General features: G+C 49.0%; 2 protein-coding genes across 2 annotated transcripts in view; one reads left to right on the forward strand and one right to left on the reverse strand.

The window, feature by feature from the left end:
• Nucleotides 1-9,184, forward strand: part of LOC140455286 (uncharacterized) — a 207,344-nt gene extending 198,160 nt beyond the window's left edge. Inside the window, exons 67-69 of the mRNA XM_072550032.1 lie at nt 397-558; nt 3,016-3,179; nt 8,562-9,184. Of these exons, the coding sequence (XP_072406133.1) occupies nt 397-558; nt 3,016-3,179; nt 8,562-8,663 (428 nt within the window). The 3' untranslated portion in view covers nt 8,664-9,184. The remainder of the gene's footprint in view (nt 1-396; nt 559-3,015; nt 3,180-8,561) is intronic.
• Nucleotides 9,185-13,162: 3,978 nt separating this feature from the next.
• The window catches only part of cyp21a2 (cytochrome P450, family 21, subfamily A, polypeptide 2), a 277,123-nt gene continuing 264,413 nt past the window's right edge, over nt 13,163-25,872 (reverse strand). The window contains exon 10 of the mRNA XM_072550034.1: nt 13,163-13,761. Coding sequence (XP_072406135.1) covers nt 13,625-13,761 — 137 coding nt within the window. The 3' untranslated portion in view covers nt 13,163-13,624. The remainder of the gene's footprint in view (nt 13,762-25,872) is intronic.

Genomic DNA, 25,872 nt, shown 5'->3' on the forward strand with positions numbered 1-25,872 from the left:
CTGGGTAAGGACAGAGGGGAGAACTGGCTGGGTAAGGACAGGGGGGAGCACTGGCTGGGTAAGGACAGGGGGGAGCGCTGGCTGGGTAAGGACAGGGGGGAGCGCTGGCTGGGTACAGACCAGAGGGAGCACTGGCTGGGTACTGACCAGGATGAGGGGGGGGGGGGGAGAGAGAGAGTGGGAGGATGAGGGGGGGGGAGAGAGAATGGGAGGATGAGGGGGGGAGAGAGAGAATGGGAGGATGGGGGGGAGAGAGAGAGAATGGGAGTGTGAGGGGGTGGGAGAGAGAGACAGGAAGGGTGAGGGGGGTAGTTGGTGAGGATCAGGAATGGGGCCTGAGATCGAGTTGATTGGGTAGTGATGGGTCACTGACAGTAACCTCTGTCTGTACTGTAGGGTTGTTGAAGCTGCACCAGCTGACAGCACAGCAACATTACCAACTCCGTGTGGATCTGCGGAACGGTCAGGAATCCGCCTACGCTACCTACGATAACTTTTTGGTGGAGGGCCCAGCCGAGAGATACAAACTGAGATTGGGCAAATATTCCGGGAATGCCGGTGAGTGAGTGAGGGAGGGAAGGAGGGAGTGCTCCGAGACACCTGAAGGGAAACATTCCCAGTTCACCGTACTGCTGTACCCACCCATTTCCCATCCTTCCCAGTTTCATACCTCACTCTGATAAGTGGAGGCTCAAAGATAGACAGGGCTCCCTGTGTAACTGTGTCTGTGATGCCCTGTGACAGTGTCTATGTAACAGTCTTATTCAGGTAATACCCATGTTCCCTGTTTGACACTGTGTGTGACCATACCCATGTTGTCTGCGTGACACTGTGTGACCGTACCCATGTTGCTTGTGTGACCATACCCATATTCCCTGTGTAACACAGTGTGTGACCATGCCCATGTTGCCTGTGTGACACTGTGTGTGACTGTAGCCGTGTTGACTGTGTGACACTGTGTGTGACTGTACCCATGTTGCCTGTGTGACACCATGTGTGTGACCGTAGCTATGTTGCCTGTGTGACACTGTGTGCGTGACTGTATCCATGTTACCTGTGATACTGTGTGTGTGATTGTACCCACATTGCCTGTGTGACACCATGTATGTGTACCCATGTTGTCTGTGTGACACTGCGTGAGACTGTAACCATGTTGCCTGTGACAGGATGTATGGGCTTATGCCTGAAACGTTGATCCCCCTGCTCCTTGGATGCTGCCTGTCCTGCTATGCTTTTCCAGCACCTCACTCTTGACTGTGTGTAGAGACTGTTTGTCTCCCAATGAGATCTTCCCATCCCCTGCATCGGCGAGTTACCAGAGGACTGGAGGGTTGCTCATGTTGTCCCCCTGTACAAGAAAGGTAGAATGGATATTCAAGGTAACTACAGCCCAGTGAGCCTGACGTCTGTGATGGGAATGTTGCTGGAGAAGGTACTGAGGGATAAGATCTATTTATATTCAGAAAAGAATGGACCTATCAGTGATAGGCAACATGGTTTTGTGCGGGGGAGATCGTGCCTTACCAACATAATAAAGTTTCTTGAAGAAGTGACTAAGTTGATAGATGAAGGAAGGGCTGTAGATGTCATATACATGGACTCTAGGAAGGCATTTGATAAGGTTCCCCATGGGAAACTAATGGAGAAAGTGAAGTCACATGGTGTGCAGGGTGTTCTAGCGAGGTGGATAAAGAACTGGTTGAGCAACAGGAGACTAAGTAGTAACTGAAGGGAGTTTCTCGACATGGAGAAAGGTGACCAGTGGTGTTCCACAGGGATCAGTGTTGGGGCCACTGTTGTTTGTAATATACATTAATGATCTGGAAGAGGGCACTGTTGGTATGATCAGCAAGTTTGCAGATGACACGAAGATTGGGGAGTAGCAGAAAGCATAAGGGACTGTCAAAGAATACAGGAGGATATAGATAGACTGGAGAGTTGGGCGGAGAAGTGGCAGATGGAGTTCAATCCAGACAAACGAGAGCTGATGCATTTTGGGAAGTCTAATTCGAGAGCAAATTATACTGTAAATGGAAGAGCCTTGAGAAAAGTTGATGGGCAGAGAGATCTGGGAGTTCAGGTCCATTGTACCCTGAAGGTTGCTGCACAGGTGGATAGAGTGTTCAAGAAGGTATATAGTATGCTTGTCTTCATCGGACGGGGTATTGCGTATAAGAGCTGGCAGGTCATATTAAAATTGTACGCGACATTGGTTTGGCTGCATTTAGAATACTGTGTACAGTTCTGGTCGCCACATTGCCAAAAGGATGTGGACGCTTTGGAGAGGGTGCAGAGATGGTTTACGAAGATGTTGCCTGGTATGGAAGGTGCTAAGTATGAAGACAGGTTGAGTAGGTTATATTTGTTTTCATTAGAAAAAAGGAGATTGAGGAGGGACCTGATTGATGTCTACAAAATCATGAAGGGTATAGACAGGGTGGATAGAGACAAGCTTTTTCCCAGGGTGAAGGATTCAATAACTAGAGGTCACGCTTTCAAGGTGAGAGGTGAAAAGTTTAAGGGGGATACACGTGGCAAGTACTTTGCACATTAGGCGCCTGGAACTTCCAGCCAGCAGAGGTGGGAGAAGCAGAAATGGTAGATTCATATAAGGTGTGTCTGGACAGATGCAGGAGTAGGTGGGGAGCAGAGGGATACAGATGCTTACGAATTGGGCGACAGGTATAGAGAGTGGATTTGGATCAGCTCAGGCTTGGAGGGCCGAAGGGCCTGTTCCTAGGCTGTAAATTTTCTTTGTTCTTTGTTCTTTGTCTGTCTGTATAAAATCTGGGACATGGGGAGTGTGCACACAGTCGGAAGCAGCTGCTTCCAGCTCTCTTGTGAAGACTTTCCACCCTGTCTCCATGGTAACCAGGCAACAGGCCAGGCAGGTATCCAATATCTTAACAACCCCCTTTACACGGCATTCTGTTTCATCTGGAGTTATGAGCCAGTTTAACAAGGAGCGATCTCTGAGTCACTACCGCAGTCAGTGAAGCTGCTGTTTTATCACAGGGAACTCCTTGGCATATCATCATGGCAGTAACTTCACCACCATCGATGCTGACAATGACGAGGCTCTCACAAACTGTGCTGTCTCCTATCGAGGAGGCTGGTGGTATAAAAACTGTCATCGTGTCAATCTCAACGGAGAGTATGGAAACAACAGGGACCATCAGGTACTCACCCCATTACTCACCCTCTCACTCTCCGTCTCTCTCTCTCTCTCTCTCTCTCTCCCTCCCTCCCTCTGCCTCTCTGTCTCGTTCTCTCACTCTCCACCTCATTCTTCCTCTCTCACCCACTGACTCTCACTCTCTCTGACTTTCACTTACTGACTCTCTCTCTCACAGTCTCTCTCACACATGGCCACTGTTTCACACAAGCAATCTCACTCACTCAGTCAGTTTCTCATTCTCACTCCCTGATTCTGACTCACTTGCTTATTGTCACTCTCTCTCTCTCTCTCACTCACTGTGATTCTCCCTCTCTCTCTCACTCCCTCGCTCTCTCTCACTCCCTCACTCTCTCTCACTCCCTTACTCTCCTTCACTCTCGCCCACTCCCTCACTCTCTCCCACTCTCTCCCACTCCCTCGCTCTCTCCCACTCCCTCGCTCTCTCTCACTCATTCGCTCTCTCTCACTCCCTCAGTCTCTCTCATTCCCTCAGTCTCTCTCACTCCCTCGCTCTCTGTCACTCCCTCTCTCCCACTCCCCCACTCCCTCACTCTCTCTCACTCCTTCGCTCTTCCTCACTCCCTCACTCCCTCACTCTGATTCTCTCTCATTTTGTCTCATTCCCTCACTCTGTCTCACTCCTTCACTCTGTCTCACTCCCTCACTCTCTCTCTCCCACTCTCTCACTTTCTCTCAGTCCCTCACTCTCTCACTCCCTCACTCTGATTCTCACTCTCTCTCACTCCCTCACTCTCTCACACTCTCTCACTCCCTCACTCTCTCCCACTCCCTCACTCTCTCCCACTCCCTCGCTATCTCTCACTCCCTCTCTCTCACTCATTCGCTTTCTCTCCCACTCCCTCGCTCTCTCCCACTCCCTCACTCTCTCCCACTCCCTCACGCTCTCCCACTCCCTCACTGTCTCTCGCTCCCTCGCTCACTCTCACTCACTGACTCTCTCTCACTCACTGACTCTCTCACTGACTGACTCTTTCACTCGCTGACTCTCACTCAGACTCTGTCTCACTCACTGATTCTCTCTCCCACCTGAATCTCTCTCACTCACGGATTCTGTTTCACTCATTGACTCTCTCTCTTTCTCTCTGACTCTCTCACTCACAGAATTCCACACTCACTGAATATCTCTCTCACTGAATCTCTCATTCACTGAATCTCTCATTCACTGAATCTCTCATTCACTGAATCTCTCATTCACCGACTCCCTCATTCACCGACTCCCTCATTCACCGACTCCCTCATTCACCGACTCCCTCATTCACTGACTCTCATTCACTGATTCTCTCACTCACTGCCTCTCTCTCCCTCACTGACTTTCTCCCTCACTGACTCTAACTCTCACTGACTCTCTTTCTCACACTGAATTTCTCTCATTCACTGACTCTCATTCACTGATTCTCTCTCACTGCCTGTCTCTCACTCACTGAATCCCTCACTCACTGACTCTATCTCTCTCTCTCACTAACTCTCTCTCTCACTAACTCTCTCTCTCATTGACTCTCTCTCACTAACTCTCTCTCACTAACTCTCACTCTCTCACTGACTCTCTCTCACTGACTCTCTCTCTCACACTGAATCTCTGTCATTCACTGAATCTCTCACTTACTGAATCTCCCTCACTGACTCCCTTATTCACTGCCTCTCTCTCACTCACTGCCTCTCACTCACTGATTCTCTCTCACTCACTGAATCTCTCTCACTCACTGAATCTCTCTCACTCACTGAATCTCTCACTCACTGATCTCTCTCACTCACTGAATCTCTCTCACTCACTGAATCTCTCACTCACTGATCTCTCTCACTCACTGAATCTCTCACTCACTGATTCTCTCTCACTCACTGAATCTCTCTCACTCACTGAATCTCTCACTCACTGATCTCTCTCACTCACTGAATCTCTCTCTCTCACTGAATCTCTCACTCACTGAATCTCTCTCACTCACTGAATCTCTCACTCACTGAATCTCTCACTCACTGATCTCTCTCACTCACTGAATCTCTCTCTCTCACTGACTCTCTCACTCACTGATCTCTCTCACTCACTGAATCTCTCTCTCTCACTGACTCTCTCACTCACTGATCTCTCTCACTCACTGATTCTCTCTCACTCACTGATTCTCTCTCACTCACTGATCTCTCTCCCTCACTGACTCTCTCTCTCTCACTGACTCTCTCACTCACTGAATCTCTCTCACTCACTGAATCTCTCACACTCACTGATTCTCTCACTCACTGATCTCTCTTACTCACTGAATCTCTCTCACTCACTGACTCTCTCTCTCACTCACTAACTCTCTCCCTCACTGATCTCTCTCCCTCACTGATCTCTCTCCCTCACTGATCTCTCTCTCACTGACTCTCTCACTCACTGAATCTCTCTCACTCACTGGATCTCTCTCACTCACTGATCTCTCTCACTCACTGAATCTCTCACTCACTGATTCTCTCTCACTCACTGAATCTCTCTCACTCACTGAATCTCTCACTCACTGATCTCTCTCACTCACTGAATCTCTCTCTCTCACTGAATCTCTCACTCACTGAATCTCTCTCACTCACTGAATCTCTCACTCACTGAATCTCTCACTCACTGATCTCTCTCACTCACTGAATCTCTCTCTCTCACTGACTCTCTCACTCACTGATCTCTCTCACTCACTGAATCTCTCTCTCTCACTGACTCTCTCACTCACTGATCTCTCTCACTCACTGATTCTCTCTCACTCACTGATTCTCTCTCACTCACTGATCTCTCTCCCTCACTGACTCTCTCTCTCTCACTGACTCTCTCACTCACTGAATCTCTCTCACTCACTGAATCTCTCACTCACTGAATCCCTCACTCACTGCCTCTCTCTCACTCACTGAATCTCTCTCACTCACTGATTCTCTCTCACTCACTAACTCTCTCCCTCACTGACTCTCTCTCTCACTTGATCTCTCTCACTCACTGATCTCTCTCTCACTGACTCTCTCACTCACTGACTCTCTCACTCACTGCCTCTCTCTCACTCACTGACTCCCTCACTCACTGCCTCTCTCTCACTCACTGAATCTCTCTCACTCACTGATTCTCTCTCACTCACTAACTCTCTCCCTCACTGACTCTCTCTCTCACTTGATCTCTCTCACTCACTGATCTCTCACTCACTGATTCTCTCTCACTCACTAACTCTCTCCCTCACTGACTCTCTCTCTCACTTGATCTCTCTCACTCACTGATCTCTCACTCACTGATTCTCTCACTCACTGAATCTCTCTCACTCACTGATTCTCTCACTCACTGAATCTCTCTCACTCACTGAATCTCTCTCACTCACTGAATCTCTCACTCACTGATCTCTCTCTCACTGAATCTCTCACTCACTGAATCTCTCACTGAATCTCTCACTCACTGAATCTCTCTCTCTCACTGATTCTCTCACTCACTGAATCTCTCTCACTCACTGAATCTCTCTCACTCACTGAATCTCTCTCACTCACTGAATCTCTCACTCACTGATCTCTCACTCACTGAATCTCTCACTCACTGATCTCTCACTCACTGAATCTCTCACTCACTGAATCTCTCACTCACTGCCTCTCACTCACTGAATCTCTCACTCACTGAATCTCTCACTCACTGATCCTCTCACTCACTGAATCTCTCTCACTCACTGAATCCCTCACTCACTGAATCTCTCTCTCTCTCACTGATTCTCTCACTCACTGAATCTCTCTCACTCACTGAATCTCTCACTCACTGAATCTCTCACTCACTGAATCTCTCACTCACTGCCTCTCTCTCACTCACTGAATCTCTCACTCACTGAATCTCTCACTCACTGAATCTCTCACTCACTGAATCTCTCACTCACTGATTCTCTCACTCACTGAATCTCTCTCACTCACTGAATCTCTCTCTCTCACTGATTCTCTCACTCACTGAATCTCTCTCACTCACTGAATCTCTCACTCACTGAATCTCTCACTCACTGATCTCTCACTGAATCTCTCACTCACTGAATCCCTCACTCACTGATCTCTCTCTCACTGAATCTCTCACTCACTGAATCTCTCACTCACTGATCTCTCTCTCACTGAATCTCTCACTCACTGAATCCCTCACTCACTGAATCTCTCTCACTCACTGAATCTCTCACTCACTGAATCTCTCACTCACTGAATCTCTCACTCACTGAATCTCTCACTCACTGAATCTCTCACTCACTGAATCTCTCACTCACTGAATCTCTCACTCACTGAATCTTTCTCACTCACTGACTCCCTCACTCACTGAATCTCCCTCACTCACTGCCTCTCTCTCACTCACTGATTCTCTCACTCACTGAATCTCTCTCACTCACTGAATCTCTCACTCACTGAATCTCTCACTCACTGAATCTCTCTCCCTCACTGACTCTCTCACTCACTGCCTCTCTCTCACTCACTGCCTCTCTCTCACTCACTGATTCTCTCACTCACTGACTCTCTCTCTCACTCACTGATCTCTCTCACTCACTATCTCTCTCACTCACTGCCTCTCTCTCACTCACTGATTCTCTCACTCACTGACTCTCTCACTCACTGATCTCTCTCACTCACTGATCTCTCTCACTCACTGATCTCTCTCACTCACTGATCTCTCTCTCACTGACTCTCTCACTCACTGAATCTCTCACTCACTGAATCTCTCACTCACTGAATCTCTCACTCACTGAATCTCTCACTCACTGAATCTCTCTCACTCACTGAATCTCTCACTCACTGAATCTCTCTCACTCACTGATTCCGTCACTCACTGAATCTCTCTCACTCACTGACTCTCTCACTGGCTGAATCTCTCACTCAATGACTCTCTTTCTGACTCTCTCTTTCTCCCACTCATTCCCTCGCTCACTGAATCTATCTCACTCACTGATTCTCTCCCTCACTGACTCTCTCGCTCACCCACTGACTCTTGCTCGCTCACTGAATTTCGCTCTCTCACTGATTTTCTCTCTCTCTCACTGATTCCCTCACTCACTGAATCTATCTCCCACTCACTGAATCTCTCTCACTCGCTGAATCTATCTCACTCACTGACCATCACTGACTCTCTCTCACACTCATTGAATCTCTCTCTGACTCTCTCACACTCACTGACTCTCTCACTCAGTGACTCTCTTGCTCACCCACTGACTCTCTCACTCACCCTCTGACTCTCTCTCACTGATTCTCGCTCACTCACCGATTTTCTCTCTCTCTCTTTCTCTCTCTGACTCTCTCATTCCCTCTCGCTCTCCCTCAGCCCCTCTATGACACTGGTACATCCTGGCTTGCTGTGTAATGACTGGTTATTCACTCAGAGTGAACACTGACACTGACTGCCTTTTCCCTTCTGCAGGGTGTGAACTGGTATAGCTGGAAGGGCTTCGAGTTCTCCATACCCTTCACTGAGATGAAGATGAGGCCTTATAAGTTTGTCAGTTCCGTCAGGAAGGAGTGAGGCACAGGGCCACCTCCAGGGGACAATCCTAAAGCTCGCAGCTAATTCTTCCGCCCGGACTTTTCGATTTTACTGCGGTCGTCATGAGGCCTACGATTTTTTTTAGCCTCTGTTTATGTTCTGCTGGGATCTGGGCCTGTTGACCTTTGAACCCACCAACAACAAGACCCAACACCCAAGACCCAGTATGGCCTATCACTCGCCGGCTTCAAATTGTGTGGTTCCAAAATTATTCGCCAAATCATAGAGTTAACCAAATGTTGGAGAAGGGATTGGAAAGGGTAGGGGGGAGGGTGGGGACATCCGAAGCTCCAAGACTTTGGATGCTGCTGTTTTCTGATCGCCAGCCTCTTGTATATCTGCTGCTTTCTAGTATATGAGTGCTAGGATCAATCTCTAATACCAGAAACTGCCCCCATTGCATTTTAAAGAGATTTAACTTGATGAATTTTGTTTTGAAGTTATTTTGTATGTTTTTTTTTCTCTGTTATTTTGAAATACATTTGATGTGCCTTTTCTAATCCCTGTGGTATCCTGTCTTATCTTGAGATTGTAGGGGCCTTAGGAGGGAGGACTTCCACCCAAATATCCTCAGGGGATTGGGGCATGAGGAATAGCCACTTGACGTCTCGAGTATCCCACAATGCAAGGCTCTCCTGTTGTGCTTCCCCGCCCCCACCCCTGACCCCAAGCATGGGCCTCTGCATTACCCATCCCAATAGTTAGTCAACCGCACAGGTCTGACCCATCCTCCAATGGCTGTGGGTCTTCACTGGATCCAAATCCAATCCACGCGCGTTCATACTACAACTCTTAATATCGTCAGCAATGGAAGCAATTCTGATTGGTGTTCTGAAACTGTACATTGACTCCCCACTACACCAGTTTGAACCGCATTTTTGTCGGAGGGTGACGAATTTGATTTTTATTCCCACAATCCTTTTTTTTCTAACTGAACCACCACTGACCAGCCGCACCCCCCCCCCCCGCCAAACCCACCTCCCTCCATTATCACAGGGAACGTCACTCCTGGGGGAGAGAGGAGGGTGTTGGAGGCTGGGTTTTAGAGTCTGTTGAAGGAACGTTTGACCAATTTCTGAAACGCACTGGCGAACAGGGGGATAGGGAGGGTAGAAGGAGAGCTTGAAGTGTTCGATCAGACGTGATGGTATTGAATGCTCTCGATGGGCTGAATGGCCTGCAGCATTTGCGAAAAGGTGAGCGGTCCTGAACATAACAGTCCCGACACCTTTCTGAAGTTTATTGAAGTGGTGATGGTCCCCCAGGCCGACCAGCTGCTGGGATGTGACCCCCTTGCTCTTGGTGTCTTGTTGGCATACTCCTTGGGATAGCACTTAGTCCATAAGACAGAGGAGCAGAAATTAGGCCATTCAGCCCATCGAGTCTGCTCCACCATTCGATCATGCCTGCTAGGTTTCTCAACCCCATTCTCCTATGTTTCCACATAACCTTTAATCCCCTTGGTAATCAAGAATCTATCTAACTCTGTCTTAAATATCCTCAGTGACCTGGCCTCCACTGCCTTCTATGACAATGAATTCCACAAATTCCCCGCTCTTTGGCTGAAGAACGTTCTCCTTACCTCCATTCTAAAAGGTCTTCCCTTTACTCTAAGGCTGTGTCCTCGGATCCTAGTCTCTCCTAACATCTTCCCAACATCTACTCTGTCCATGCCGTTCAGTATTCTGTAAGTTTCTATTTGATCACCCTCCCCCTCCCCCATCCTTCTAAACTCCATTGAGTATAGTCCCGGGGTCCTCAAACGTTCCTCATTCTTGGGATCATTCTCGTGACCCTCCCCTGGACCCGTTCCAGGGCCAGTACATCGTCCCTAAGGTATGGGGCCCAAAATCGCTCACAATGATCTCAATGTGATCTGACCAGAGCTTGCTAAAGGCTCAGGAGTACATCCTTGCTATTTTATTCTCGTCCTCTCGAGATGAATGACAACCTTATATTTGCCTTCCGAGTCATCCTGCAGGTTTGTGCTCAGCGGGCGCACACAGATTCCCGAGGCCAGAGAATTCCAGAGTCCTCTGCCCAGGCCAAAGCTCCTGCACTGACTCTATTCACTCAGTGTTTAGTTGGTCACTGAGTGTCAGTGAGATCCCAAATATCTCCTTTTAGAACTGGAACTGAGACCTTGCTCAGAGGGTAACAGGTCAGGACTGAAGAATCCGGAGAAAGAATCTTGAGTGGGGAGATTTGGAAATTCTGACTTGGGTGTGATTCTCATTGGCTGGTCCCTATATTAGAGAGGAATCTGTTTAATCTTTGATGGAATGTGGGTTGGCCACAGGTAAAGACCAGAATTTATTGATGTCTAGACGGTGGTAGTGAGCTGCCCTCCTGATCTGCAGCAGTTCATGGGGCCACAGGGATCTTAGGGAGGGAGCTCCTAGTGGGATTTATGGAACAGCGATGTCTTTCCAGGCAGGAAAAGTGAGCGGTTTGGAGAGGAACCAGAAAGTGATGGGATTCCCATGTATCTGCTGCTGTGATGGTGGAGGTAGGAGGTGAGGAAGGTGCTTTCTATGTGCTTGCCGTGCATCTTACTGAATGGACACACTGCTGTTCCTGAGCAAGGGAGTAAACGCCGAAAGTGTGGGATGTGATGCCAGTAAATTGGATTCGGAGAAATTCAGGTGCTGTGTCTCCCATGGCAGGATTCATCCAGGAAGGGTCTGTCTACCTGGGAACACTCTCCCAGTGCAGCCATGAGGGAGCTCCACAGTCTTTCAGTTCCTGTGTTAAACCTTGGACCTTCTCTCTCGAGTGAGCCACTTCTTCCCAATCTGAGAAAGGCCAAAGGGGTTACTTGCTGGTGTTCTGGCCAATATTTACCCCCCTCTCCCCCAATATTATCAGATCATAGAGTTAGAAGATTTCACAGCTCATAAAGAGGCCCTTCAGCCCATCGTTTCCACACCGATCATCAAGCACTTATCTATTCGAATCCTAGTTTCCAACACTGATCCCTCATCTTCTCCCTCGGGATTCTCCAACCCCAGGGCATCAATGTAGATTTCACCAGTTTCCTCATTTCCCCTCCCCCCCACCTTATCCCAGTTCCAAATTTCCATCTCAGCACCATCCTCATGACCTGTCCCACCTGTCCATCTCCCTTCCCACCTATCCTCTCCACCCTCCTCTCTAACCTATCACCATTATCCCCACCTCCATCCACCTATCACACTCTTAGCTACCTTCCCTCCAGCCCCACCCCCTCCCATTTATGTCGCCCTCTTTCCCCCCCTTGGCTCACAACCTCATTCCTATTGAGGGGCTTTTGCCTGAAATGTCGCTTCTCCTGCTCCTCAGATGTTGCCTGACCTGCTGTGCTTTTCCAGCATCACACTCTCGACTCTGATCTCCAGCATCTGCAGTCCTCACTTTCCCCTAGCTCTGTATACCATGGTATTTCAAGAGCACATCTCAACACTTACAGTCATACAGCACAGATCAGACCCTTCAGTCAAACCAGTCCATTCGGAAACAGAATCCCAAACTGAACTAGTCCCACCTGCCTGCTCCTGGCCCATATCCCTGCAAACCTTTCCTATTCACCTACTTATCTGAAATGTCTTTTAAACATTGTAATTGGACCCACTTCCACCACTTCCTCTGGAAATTCATTCCACACATGAACCACTCTCTGTGTAAAGAAATTTGTCCTTCATATTTTTTTAAATCTCACTCCTCTCACCTTAAAAATGTGCCCCCTAGTTTTGAAACCCCCATCCCGGGGAAAAGTCACCTGCCATTAACCCTGTCTTCACCACTTGTGATTTTACAAGCTCACCTCTCAACCTGCTATGCTCCAGAGAAGTCGGTTCCTGCCTCTCCTGATCTTCCAGGCACTGGGTTTCAGAGACTCACCACTCAGAGTGAAAACATTTCTCCTTGAGTTCCCTCTTAAGGGGAGACGTTTCTCCTTATCTATGTCCCTCATAATGTCATACTCCTCAATTAGGTGTCCCCTCAGCTTTCTCTTCCCCATATTAAACAGCCTGAACTTAACCAGCCTTTCTTCATAATGAAAATACTCAATCCCAGGCAAACTCCTCTGCATTCCTGCATTGCAATCCCAGCTTTCCTGTGAGACCAGAACCACACACATTGCTCCAACTGTGGCCTCATTACACCATTACCTGGGGCTCCATTATGATCACGTACCATGATCCTGTGGGATCTTCCTGGCTGCTGTCATGCCTACAGCACGTCAGCACCTACACTTTGAAAGTTCTTCATCAGCGACTCGATGCTTATGAGGTTGTGGAAAGTATTTAATGTGATGCACATGTCTCGATATGACCAAGATACGGGTTACACAAGTTAGTGAGGTATTAACTCTCCTAGAGATTAGTCATTAAATCTAAAGCAAGCTCTAAACTTCTCCTCGTTCTGACACCAACACGTTATAAAAAGAAGATCCTTTGTGATGTCAAATTTGAAGTGAATTCCATTTATTTGTCGATATTTCATTACATTTTGACATGCTCCGTCACAGAGTCTCACCCTGTTCTCATCTGCGAAAGATAATCTCTGCAATCTGTATTCTTCTGGATAGAGGGAAGAAGGGAGAGACTGAAGACATAAGAGAGGGAATAAGGACAGAGAGGGTCTGAGGGAGGGCGAATTACTTCCCAAAGCGGAATCCAATGCCCCCTTTATTGCGAGTGAATGACTGCAGGCGACCAGCCATGGAGGTGAGAGACTGGCTCTCTTGACTCTCACTTTCCAAGCCCCTGGGATCCAGAGTGTTGCTGCAAGTTGCCCCGTACTCCCTCTCAAACCCCCTATCAGTCAGGGGAACGGTGACACACTTGGCACCCTGTTCCTGGCTGTCCAGGATCCACTTCTTGAGATGTCTCTGGCTCTCGAGGTGCTCCCCGTTGAGCTGGCCCAGGAGCAGGTCCAGACGTTGCTGAGACACTAGCTCAGAGAGCCAGGCCTGTAGGTTCGACTGCTGACCCTCTGTGACTCCAGCTGTGAACCTCTGGTAATGTGGAGGTGCTTGAGCAGAGATCAGTGCGAGCAGGTACAGAGCTGACAGCCGAAGGAACAAGGACTTCATCTAGGAGACAGGGAAACACACATTTAACCAACTATCACATCAAACTACCTGAAACACCAGCTCCAACTTCCAACAGACTGGATTTATAAACCAGCCAAACTCCTATGTTAAATTCTAGATTATACCTCACTCCAGGGATGTGTTATTCTACATAGAAAACAACCAATCTATAACTCTAATCTATAACTCTAATTCTAATCTATAACTCTGACCATATACTCCATTGATCATCAAGGCCAAATAGCGACATTCACAGGCTACATCAATACTATATACAGAATCTACACACGCACTGTAATCTACACTCTTGTAGCTTCTTGGATCTACTCTCAGACTCTAAGTCTACAATCAGGCACTAAACTTAAACTTACACAGAATTTTCCACAGACAGAATCGACACTTAGACCCTATAGCCACACTCAAGCTCGGAATCTACACTTAGATCATATGCCTACCACACTCACACTGAATCTACAGTCAGCTCCTGTACCTAGATTCAGTATGAAGGTGTAAGGTCAGCTCCTATACCTACACACTCACACTAAATCCACAGTCAGCTCCAGTACCTACACACTCATACTGAATCTAAAGTCAGCTCCTGTACCTACACACTCACACTGAATCCACAGTCAGCTCCTGTACCGACACTCACACTGAATCCACAGTCAACTCCTGTACCTACACACTCACACTAAATCTACAGTCAGCTCCTGTACCAACACACACACTGAATGCACAGTCAGCTCCTGTACCGACACACTCACTCTGAATCCACAGTTAGCACATGTACCTATACACACTCACCCTGAATCAACAGTTAGCACCTGTACCTACAGACTCACACTGAATCCACAGTCAGCTCCTCTATCTGCGCACTCACACTGAATCCACAGTCAGCTCCTGTACCTACACACTCACACTGAATCCACAGTCAGCTCCTGTACCGACACACTCACACTGAATCCACAGTCAGCTCCTGTACTGACACACTCACACTGAATCCACAGTCAGCTCCTGTGCCTACACACTCACACTGAATCCACAGTCAGCTCCTGTACCTACACACTCACACTAAATCCACAGTCAGCTCCTGTGCCTACACACACACTGAATCTAAAGTCAGCTCCTATATGTACACACTCACACTAAATTTACAGTCAGCTCCTGTACCGACACACGCACACTGAATCCACAGTCAGCTCCTGCACCTACACACTCACCGTGAATCTACAGTCAGCTCCTGTACCTACGCACTCACACTGAATCTACAGTCAGCTCCTGTACCAACACACTCACACTGAATGCACAGTCAGCTCCTGTACCAACACACTCACACTGAATGCACAGTCAGCTCCTGCAGCTACACACTACCACTGAATCCACAGTCAGCTCCTGTACCTACACACTCATACTGAATCCACAGTTAGCACCTGTATCTACACACTCACACTGAATCCACAGTTAGCACCTGTATCTACACACTCACACTGAATCCACAGTCAGCTCCTGTGCCTACACACTCACACTGAATCCACAGTCAGCTCCTGTACCTACACACTCACACTGAATCCACAGTCAGCTCCTGTACCGACACACTCACACTGAATCCACAGTCAGCTCCTGTACCGACACTCACACTGAATCCACAGTCAACTCCTGTACCTACACACTCACACTAAATCTACAGTCAGCTCCTGTACCAACACACACTGAATGCACAGTCAGCTCCTGTACCGACACACTCACTCTGAATCCACAGTTAGCACATGTACCTATACACACTCACCCTGAATCAACAGTTAGCACCTGTACCTACAGACTCACACTGAATCCACAGTCAGCTCCTCTATCTGCGCACTCACACTGAATCCACAGTCAGCTCCTGTACCTACACACTCACACTGAATCCACAGTCAGCTCCTGTACCGACACACTCACACTGAATCCACAGTCAGCTCCTGTACTGACACACTCACACTGAATCCACAGTCAGCTCCTGTGCCTACACACTCACACTGAATCCACAGTCAGCTCCTGTACCTACACACTCACACTAAATCCACAGTCAGCTCCTGTGCCTACACACACACTGAATCTAAAGTCAGCTCCTATATGTACACACTCACACTAAATTTACAGTCAGCTCCTGTACCGACACACTCACACTGAATCCACAGTCAGCTCCTGCACCTACACACTCACCGTGAATCTACAGTCAGCTCCTGTACCTACGCACTCACACTGAATCTACAGTCAGCTCCTGTACCAACACACTCACACTGAATGCACAGTCAGCTCCTGTACCAACACACTCACACTGAATGCACAGTCAGCTCCTGCAGCTACACACTACCACTGAATCCACAGTCAGCTCCTGTACCTACACACTCATACTGAATCCACAGTTAGCACCTGTATCTACACACTCACACTGAATCCACAGTTAGCACCTGTATCTACACACTCACACTGAATCCACAGTCAGCTCCTGTGCCTACACACTCACACTGAATCCACAGTCAGCTCCTGTACCTACACACTCACACTGAATCCACAGTCAGCTCCTCTACCGACACACTCACACTGAATCCACAGTCAGCTCCTGTACCGACACACTCACACTGAATCCACAGTCAGCTCCTGTATCTAAGCACTCACACTGAATCAAGTCAGCTCCTGTGCCTATACACACACACTGAATCCACAGTTAGCACCTGTACCTACACACTCACACTAAATCTACAGTCAGCTCCTATACCGACACACTCACACTGAATCTACAGTCAGCTCCTACAAACGCACTCATATTGAATCCACAGTCAGCTTCTGTACCTACACACTCACACTAAATCCACAGTCAGCTCCTGTACCTACACACTCACACTGAATGCACAGTCAGCTCCTGTACCAACACACTCACACTGAATCTACAGTCAGCTCCTGTACCTAGGCACTCACACTGAATCCACAGTAAGCTCCTGTATCTAAGCACTCACACTGAATCAAGTCAGCTCCTGTGCCTATACACACACACTGAATCCACAGTTAGCACCTGTACATACACACTCACACTGAATCCACAGTCAGCTCCTGTACCAACACACTCACACTGAATCCACAGTCAGCTCCTGTACCTACACACTCACACTGAATCTATAGTCAGCTCCTGTACCAACACACTCACACTGAATCCACAGTCAGCTCCTGTACTTACACACTCACACTGAATCCACAGTCAGCTCCTGTACCTACACACTCACACTGAATCCACAGTTAGCTCCTGTACCTAGGCACTCACACTGAATCTACAGTCAGCTCCTGTACCAACACACTCACACTGAATCCACAGTGAGCTCCTGCACCTACACACTCACACTGAATCTATAGTCAGCTCCTGTACCTACACACTCACACTGAATCTACAGTCAGCTCCTGTACCTACACACTCACACTGAATCCACAGTCAGCTCCTGTACCTACACACTCACACCGAATCCACACTCAGCTCCTGTGCCTACACACTCACACTGAATCTACAGTCAGCTCCTGTTCCTACACACTCACACTGAATCCACAGTCAGCTCCTGCACCTACACACTCAGACTGAATCCACAGTCAGCTCCTGTACCTACGCACTCACACTGAATCCACAGTCAGCTCCTGTATCTACACACTCATACTGAATCCACAGTCAGCTCCTGCACCTACACACTCACACTGAATCTATAGTCAGCTCCTGTACCAACACACTCACACTGAATCCACAGTCAGCTCCTGTACCTACACACTCACACTGAATCCACAGTCAGCTCCTGTATCTACACACTCACACTGAATCTACAGTCAGCTCCTGTACCTACACACTCACACTGAATCTACAGTCAGCTCCTGTACCGACACACTCACACTGAATCTACAGTCAGCTCCTGTACCTACACACTCACACTGAATCTACAGTCAGCTCCTGTACCGACACACTCACACTGAATCTACAGTCAGCTCCTGTACCGACACACTCACACTGAATCTACAGTCAGCTCCTGTACCTACACACTCACACTGAATCTACAGTCAGCTCCTGTACCGACACACTCACACTGAATCTACAGTCAGCTCCTACCAACGCACTCATATTGAATCCACAGTCAGCTCCTGTACCTACACACTCATACTGAATCCACAGTCATCTCTTGTACCGACAAACTCACACTGAATGCACAGTCAGCTCCTGTACCGACAAACTCGCACTGAATGCACAGTCAGCTCCTGTACTGACACACTCACACTGAATCTACAGTCAGCTCCTGTACCAACGCACTCATATTGAATCCACAGTCAGCTCCTGTCCCTACACACTCATACTGAATCTGTAGTCAGCTCCTGTGTCTACACACTCACACTGAATCCACAGTCAGCTCCTGCACCTACACACTCACCTTGAATCTACAGTCAACTCCTGTACCAACACACTCACACTGAATCCACAGTCAGCTCCTGTATCTATGCACTCACACTGAATCCACAATCAGCTCCTATACCGACACACTCACACTGAATCTATAGTCAGCGCCTGTACCTACACACTCACTCTGAAACCACAGTTAGCACCTGTACCTACACACTCACACTGAATCCACAGTCAGCTCCTGTATCTATACACTCACTCTGAAACCACAGTTAGCACCTGTACCTACACACTCACACTGAATCTACAGTCAGCTCCAGTATCTACACACTCATACTGAATCCACAGTTAGCACCTGTATCTACACACTCACACTGAATCTACAGTCAGCTCCTGTACCTACACACTCACACTGAATCCACAGTCAGCTCCTATACCGACACACTCACACTGAATCTATAGTCAGTGCCTGTACCTATACACTCACTTTGAAACCACAGTTAGCACCTGTACCTACACACACACTGAATCCACAGTTAGCACCTGTATCTACACACTCACACTGAATCCACAGTCAGCTCCTGTATCTACACACTCACACTGAATCCACAGTCAGCTCCTGTATCTACACACTCACACTGAATCCACAGTCAGCTCCTGTACCGACACACTCAGACTGAATCCACAGTCAGTTCCTATACTGACACACTCAGACTGAATGCACAGTCAGCTCCTGTACCTAGACATACTGAATCAGAGAATGTCTACAATGCAGAAAGATACCATTTAGCCCATTCTGCACTGACCCTTTGAAGTCTATCTACTCAGACCCAGTAGCCTACCCTATCCCCATAACACCCACATTCACTAAGATTAACCCATCTAAGCTACACATCCCTGGGCACTATTGGCAATTTAGCAAAACCAATCCAGCTAATGGATTGTGGGAGGATACCAGAGCACCCAGACGAAACTTACATGGGCACAGGTAGAATGTGCAAACTCTGCGTAGACAGTTGGACAATGGTAAAATCAAACCTGGGTCCATGTGACACCTCCAGCCAGTGCCTGCATTTACACTCACACTAAATCCACAGACAGTTCCTGTACTGACACTCACACTGAAACTACAGACAGCTCCTGTACCAGCACTCACATTGAAATTACAGGCAGTTCCTGAATTTACAGTCGCACTGTATCTGCAGTCACACTGTACCTACACTCACACTGAACCTACGGTCACGCTGTATCTTTACCCTCACACTGAATCTACTGGCAGCTCATGCACCTATACTCACACTGTATCTACAGTCACACACTGCACCCACACTCAGTGAGGGAGAATGCCACGTTTACAGTTGTCCTGAGCCTCTTGTTATCCTCTTGGAGCTCTTGTCCGCTCCCCTTGGTTTCTGCACCGCTGACCGTCTCAACGGCCATTGGTCAGGGCTTGCAGCCTATGGCTTGGAGGTCAGTCTGTCTGGGCAGCAGAGAGAGGATCTGCTCTGAACCTGGGAATGGCTCTGAAATGGGATTGGTGATGCTGATGGAGACTGATACTCACTGTGCTGAGTCTGGCTCGTTGGGTAAAGTTTCGATTGCAGCTCCTTTCCCCTCTGAGGTGCAGTGTGTCTCGCGAAACCTGCTGCCATTCTGACCTTATATATGCCCAGAGTCTGTTCAACTGCTTCCAAAGGAAACTCTTCTCTGAAGGTCAGGAATGTCAGCAGGAAGTTGAAGTGCAGTCAACCTTTTGCGAAGGTGCATTCTTGCCACCAGGATACATCAGCAAGTTGGTCTCATTCCCAACCATCTGCCTGTCAGACCAATTATTGAGTTTTAAATTAAGCTGAATGACTCACTGCTGTCTTTAATATGTTCCTCGACTGGCAAAGACATTCTTAAGCTCCTCCACATCACCATAGAAACATAATGAAGCCATAAAGTGTAGCTGAATTGAATTACCGAGTGTCCAATTTGTTTCTGCTGCCAGAAAGCTTTGCTCATGTCTATCTGACTTCAGAGGTCAGGCTAGCTGTCAGATGTTTAGGAGTGAGTCCTCCAAGGATGCAGCCATCCCATCATGCAGCGCAATGGTTCAGGGACCCTGCCCAGTGTGTAGGATGGAGTCAGCATCCTATTGGTGGAGCCTGACCCTTTATCCTCATGAGAAAACAGCACCTCATTTGTCACGGGGAACAGGTCGAAAGCATAGATATCAATGTATTTCTGAGGCTAAATGGCAATTTGGCCTTTGTAGCAGCTGGGATAACAAGAGACCAAGAGGTAGGATTCTTGGTGTGGTTCTACAGGGTTTGGTGAGGCCAGGAGTACTGTCACAGTGAGGTCTCCCCATTTGTACAATATCCTTGTCTGGGAGGTAGATGCAGCCATGAGCTTGATTCCTGGGATGAGGACATTCCCCAAGAGGGGTACTCAAACATTTTATCCAGGTATTCTTCCCGGGTGTGACAGACAAAAGGCAGTGAACCAACTCCAAATTTAATTTAACCAAACTCATCGTTATTTGAACTCGTTAAGTATCAATACTCAATATAAAACATACAGTCATTGCAGCATTTTCTCCTTGTTTCATCCAACCTAACTTCAACTTTAACTCCTTTTATTTAACCTCACTTTACCTTGGCTTTCATTTAATTCACATTGATTCCTAATTCTTTCTTGAACTTGAATCAAATACAGCGCCGATCTTAGTGAAGCGGACAACTTTGTCTCCAGGGTAGGTCTGATCTCATGGCTCTTTATTCTCCCTGAAAGTAACGTCAGAGCACATGCTTTTCCAAAGTCGTCTCGAATCCTCTTCTCCTCTGAGAGAAATTCCTTCATTCCATTAACGTTTCTCCCAAAATGTGCTCCGGTTCCAGAAGGTTCTCTGGCACTCAGCCAATGAGTTGATCCAATCCTGATCACATTGTTTAACGCCAACTAATGGACTTCTACTGGTTAAAAAAAACCCTCCCAAATATTAATCAACCATATTCCCTAATCCATATAAGGTACGATGGTACCAGAATGTCCAGCTGGTCACATGACACCTGCCTCATGTGGTCAACCCAGCAATCTGAAAGTCACAAGCTGCAAATTGTTTCCACAGAGGGTGGTTCCTGTGTGGAATGAACTTCCAGAGGAAGTGGTAGATACGGATACAGTTATAGTTTAAAAGATGTTTAGATAAGTACATGAATAAGAAATGTTTGGTGAGATAGGGACCAAGCTCAGGCGCATGAGACTTGTTTAGTTTGGGATTATGGTCAGCATGGACTAGTTGGACCGAAGGGTCTGTTTCTGTGCTGTTAGACTCCACGTCCTGGCTCAGGTCACAGTTTAAACCATCTTAACCAAAATTCCCAGCATGCTCAGTTGTAACACTTAACCAGCCTCGTCAGTATTTCAGGTGCTGGTCACCTGACCACAAGGATCTTCACCAAAATGACGTCCTCTGGAGAATGCTGAAACATGATCTGATTGAACACTATGTTATTCAGAGACGATGGGTTAGACATGGGAGAGGGTGTTACCTCCCACCCTGGTCTGGGAAATCAGGAACAGACTGTGGTATCAGGACAAGGGGCCCAGCTTACTCAGACTGAGAGCAGAAGAAAGACTTCCCCACAGAGAGCTGTGAATGTCTGGATAATAGTGGATGGCCAACTGTTGAGTATGTCCCAGACTGAGATTGAATAATTAGTGGGCACAAGGCAACTCGAGAGAGATGGGGATCAGGCAGATCCATCAGAGAGACAGGGATCAGGTGGATCCATCAGAGAGACAGGGATCAGGGGGATCCATCAGAGAGACGGGGATCAGGGGGATCCATCAGAGAGACGGGGATCAGGTGGATCCATCAGAGAGACGAAGATCAGGGGGATCCATCAGAGAGACAGGGATCAGGCAGATCCAACAGAGAGACGGGGATCAGGCAGATCCATCAGAGAGACGGGGATCAGGTGGATCCATCAGAGAGACGAAGATCAGGGGGATCCATCAGAGAGACGGGGATCAGGGGGATCCATCAGAGAGACGGGGATCAGGTGGATCCATCAGAGAGACGAAGATCAGGGGGATCCATCAGAGAGATGGGGATCAGGCAGATCCATCAGAGAGACGGGGATCAGGTGGATCCATCAGAGAGACAGGGATCAGGCAGATCCATCAGTGAGACGGGGATCAGGCAGATCCAACAGAGAGACGGGGATCAGGTAGATCCATCAGAGAAACGGGGATCAGGCGGATCCATCAGAGAGACAGGGACCAGGCGGATCCATCAGAGAGACAGGGATCAGGTGGATCTATCAGAGTGACAGGGATCAGGTGGATCCATCAGAGAGACGGGGATCAGGTGGATTCCTCAGAGTGACAGGGATCAGGTGGATCCCTCAGAGAGATGGTGATCAGGTGGATCCATCAGACAGACGGGGATCAGGAGGATCCATCAGGGAGACAGGGATCAGGCAGATCCATCAGAGAGACGGGGATCAGGAGAATCCATCAGAGAGACAGGGATCAGGGGGATCCATCAGAGAGATGGGGATCAGGCAGATCCATCAGAGAGACAGGGATCAGGCGGATCCAACAGAGAGACGGGGATCAGGTGGATCCATCAGAGAGATGGAGATCAGGCAGATCCGTCAGAGAGACGGGGATCGGGGGGATCCATCAGAGAGACGGGGATCAGGGGGATCCATCAGAGAGACGGGGATCAGGCGGATCCAACAGAGAGACGGGGATCAGGCGGATCCATCAGAGAGACGGGGATCAGGTGGATCCATCAGAGAGACAGGGATCAGGTGGATCCATCAGAGCGACAGGGATCAGGCAGATCCATCAGAGAGACAGGGATCAGGTGGATCCATCAGAGAGACGGGGATCAGGTGGATCCATCAGAGAGATGGGGATCAGGCGGATCCATCAGAGAGACAGGGATCAGGTGGATCCATCAGAGAGACGGGGATCAGGGGGATCCATCAGAGAGACGGGGATCAGGTGGATCCATCAGAGCGACAGGGATCAGGTGGATCCATCAGAGCGACAGGGATCAGGTGGATCCATCAGAGAGACTGGGATCAGGCAGATCCATCAGAGAGATGGGGATCAGGCGGATCCATCAGAGAGACAGGGATCAGGTGGATCCATCAGAGAGAAAGGGATCAGGCGGATCCATCAGAGAGACAGGGATCAGGCAGATCCATCAGAGAGACGGGGATCAGGTGAATTCCTCAGAGTGACAGGGATCAGGTGCATCCCTCAGAGAGATGGGGATCAGGTGGACCCATCAGACAGACGGGGATCAGGTGGATCCATCAGAGAGACGGGAATCAGGTGGATTCCTCAGACTGACAGGGATCAGGTGGATCCATCAGAGAGACAGGGATCAGGTGGATCCATCAGAGAGATGGGGATCAGGCGGATCCATCAGAGAGATGGGGATCAGGCGGATCCATCAGAGAGATGGGGATCAGGCGGATCCATCAGAGAGACGGGGATCAGGTAGATCCATCAGAGAAACGGGGATCAGGTGGATCCATCAGAGAGACAGGGATCAGGTGCATCCCTCAGAGAGATGGGGATCAGGTGGACCCATCAGACAGACGGGGATCAGGTGGATCCATCAGAGAGACGGGAATCAGGTGGATTCCTCAGACTGACAGGGATCAGGTGGATCCATCAGAGAGACAGGGATCAGGTGGATCCATCAGAGAGACGGTGATCAGGTGGATCTATCAGAGTGACAGGGATCAGGTGGATCCATCAGAGAGACGGGGATCAGGTGGATTCCTCAGAGTGACAGGGATCAGGTGGATCCCTCAGAGAGATGGGGATCAGGTGGATCCATCAGACAGACGGGGATCAGGTGGATCCATCAGAGAGATGGGGATCAGGTGGATATATCAGAGTGACAGGGATCAGGTGGATCCATCAGAGAGACGTGGATCAGGTGGATTCCTCAGAGTGACAGGGATCAGGTGGATCCCTCAGAGAAAATGGGATCAGGTGGATCCATCAGAGAGACAGGGATCAGGGGGATCTATCAGAGAGACAGGGATCAGGCAGATTCCTCAGAGAGACGGTGATCAGGTGGATCCATCAGAGAGACGGGGATCAGGCGGATCCATCAGAGCGACAGGGATCAGGTGGATCCATCAGAGCGACAGGGATCAGGCAGATCCATCAGAGAGACAGGTATCAGGTGGATCCATCAGAGAGATGGGGATCAGGCGGATCCATCAGAGAGACAGGGATCAGGCCGATCCATCAGAGAGACAGGGATCAGGCAGATCCATCAGAGAGATGGGGATCAGGCAGATCCATCAGAGATGGGGATCAGGTGGATCCATCAGAGAGACAGGGATCAGGCAGATTCCTCAGAGAGAAGGTGATCAGGTGGATCCATCAGAGAGACGGGGATCAGGCAGATCCATCAGAGCGACAGGGATCAGGTGGATCCATCAGAGCGACAGGGATCAGGCAGATCCATCAGAGAGACAGGGATCAGGTGGATCCATCAGAGAGATGGGGATCAGGCGGATCCATCAGAGAGACAGGGATCAGGCCGATCCATCAGAGAGACAGGGATCAGGCAGATCCATCAGAGAGATGGGGATCAGGCAGATCCATCAGAGAGACAGGGATCAGGCAGATCCATCAGAGAGATGGGGATCAGGTGGATCCATCAGAGAGACTGGGATCAGGTGGATCCATCTGAGCGACAGGGATCAGGCAGATCCATCAGAGAGATGGGGATCAGGTGGATCCATCAGAGAGACAGGGATCATGCGGATCCATCAGAGCGACTGGGATCAGGCAGATCCATCTGAGAGACGGGGATCAGGTGGATCCATTAGAGAGACAGGGATCAGTGGATCCATCAGAGAGACGGGGATCAGGTGGATCCATCAGAGCGACAGGGATCAGGCAGATCCATCAGAGAGATGGGGATCAGGTGGATCCATCCGAGAGACGGGGATCAGGTGGATCCATCAGAGAGACAGGGATCAGGCAGATCCATCAGAGAGATGGGGATCAGGTGGATCCATCAGAGAGACAGGGATCAGGTAGATCCATCAGAGACAGGGATCAGGTAGATCCATCAGAGACTGGGATCAGGTGGATCCATCAGAGAGATGGGGATCAGGTGGATCCATCAGAGAGATGGGGATCAGGTGGATCCATCAGAGAGACAGGGATCAGGCGGATCCATCAGAGAGATGGGGATCAGGTGGATCCATCAGAGAGACGGGGATCAGGTGGATTCATCAGAGAGAAAGGGATCAGGTGGATCCATCAGAGAGACGGGGATCAGGTGGATCCATCAGAGAGACTGGGATCAGGTGGATCCATCAGAGAGATGGGGATCAGGTGGATCCATCAGAGAGACTGGGATCAGGTGGATCCATCAGAGAGACAGGGATCAGGTGGATCCATCAGCAAATGGAGATCAGAATTAGAATCCCCACAGTGCGGAAACAAGCCCTTCAGCCTAACAAGTCCACACCAACCCTCTGAATATTCCATCCAAACCTATTCCCCACTACACCATGCCACCGTGTGGGCAGCACGGTGGCACAGTGGTTAGCACTGCTGCCTCACAGCGCCAGAGACCCGGGTTCAATTCCCGCCTCAGGCGACTGACTGTGTGGAGTTTGCACATTCTCCCCGTGTCTGCGTGGGTTTCCTCTGGGTGCTCC

Source organism: Chiloscyllium punctatum, chromosome 30 (assembly GCF_047496795.1).
Source record: "Chiloscyllium punctatum isolate Juve2018m chromosome 30, sChiPun1.3, whole genome shotgun sequence".
Lineage (NCBI taxonomy): Eukaryota > Metazoa > Chordata > Chondrichthyes > Orectolobiformes > Hemiscylliidae > Chiloscyllium > Chiloscyllium punctatum.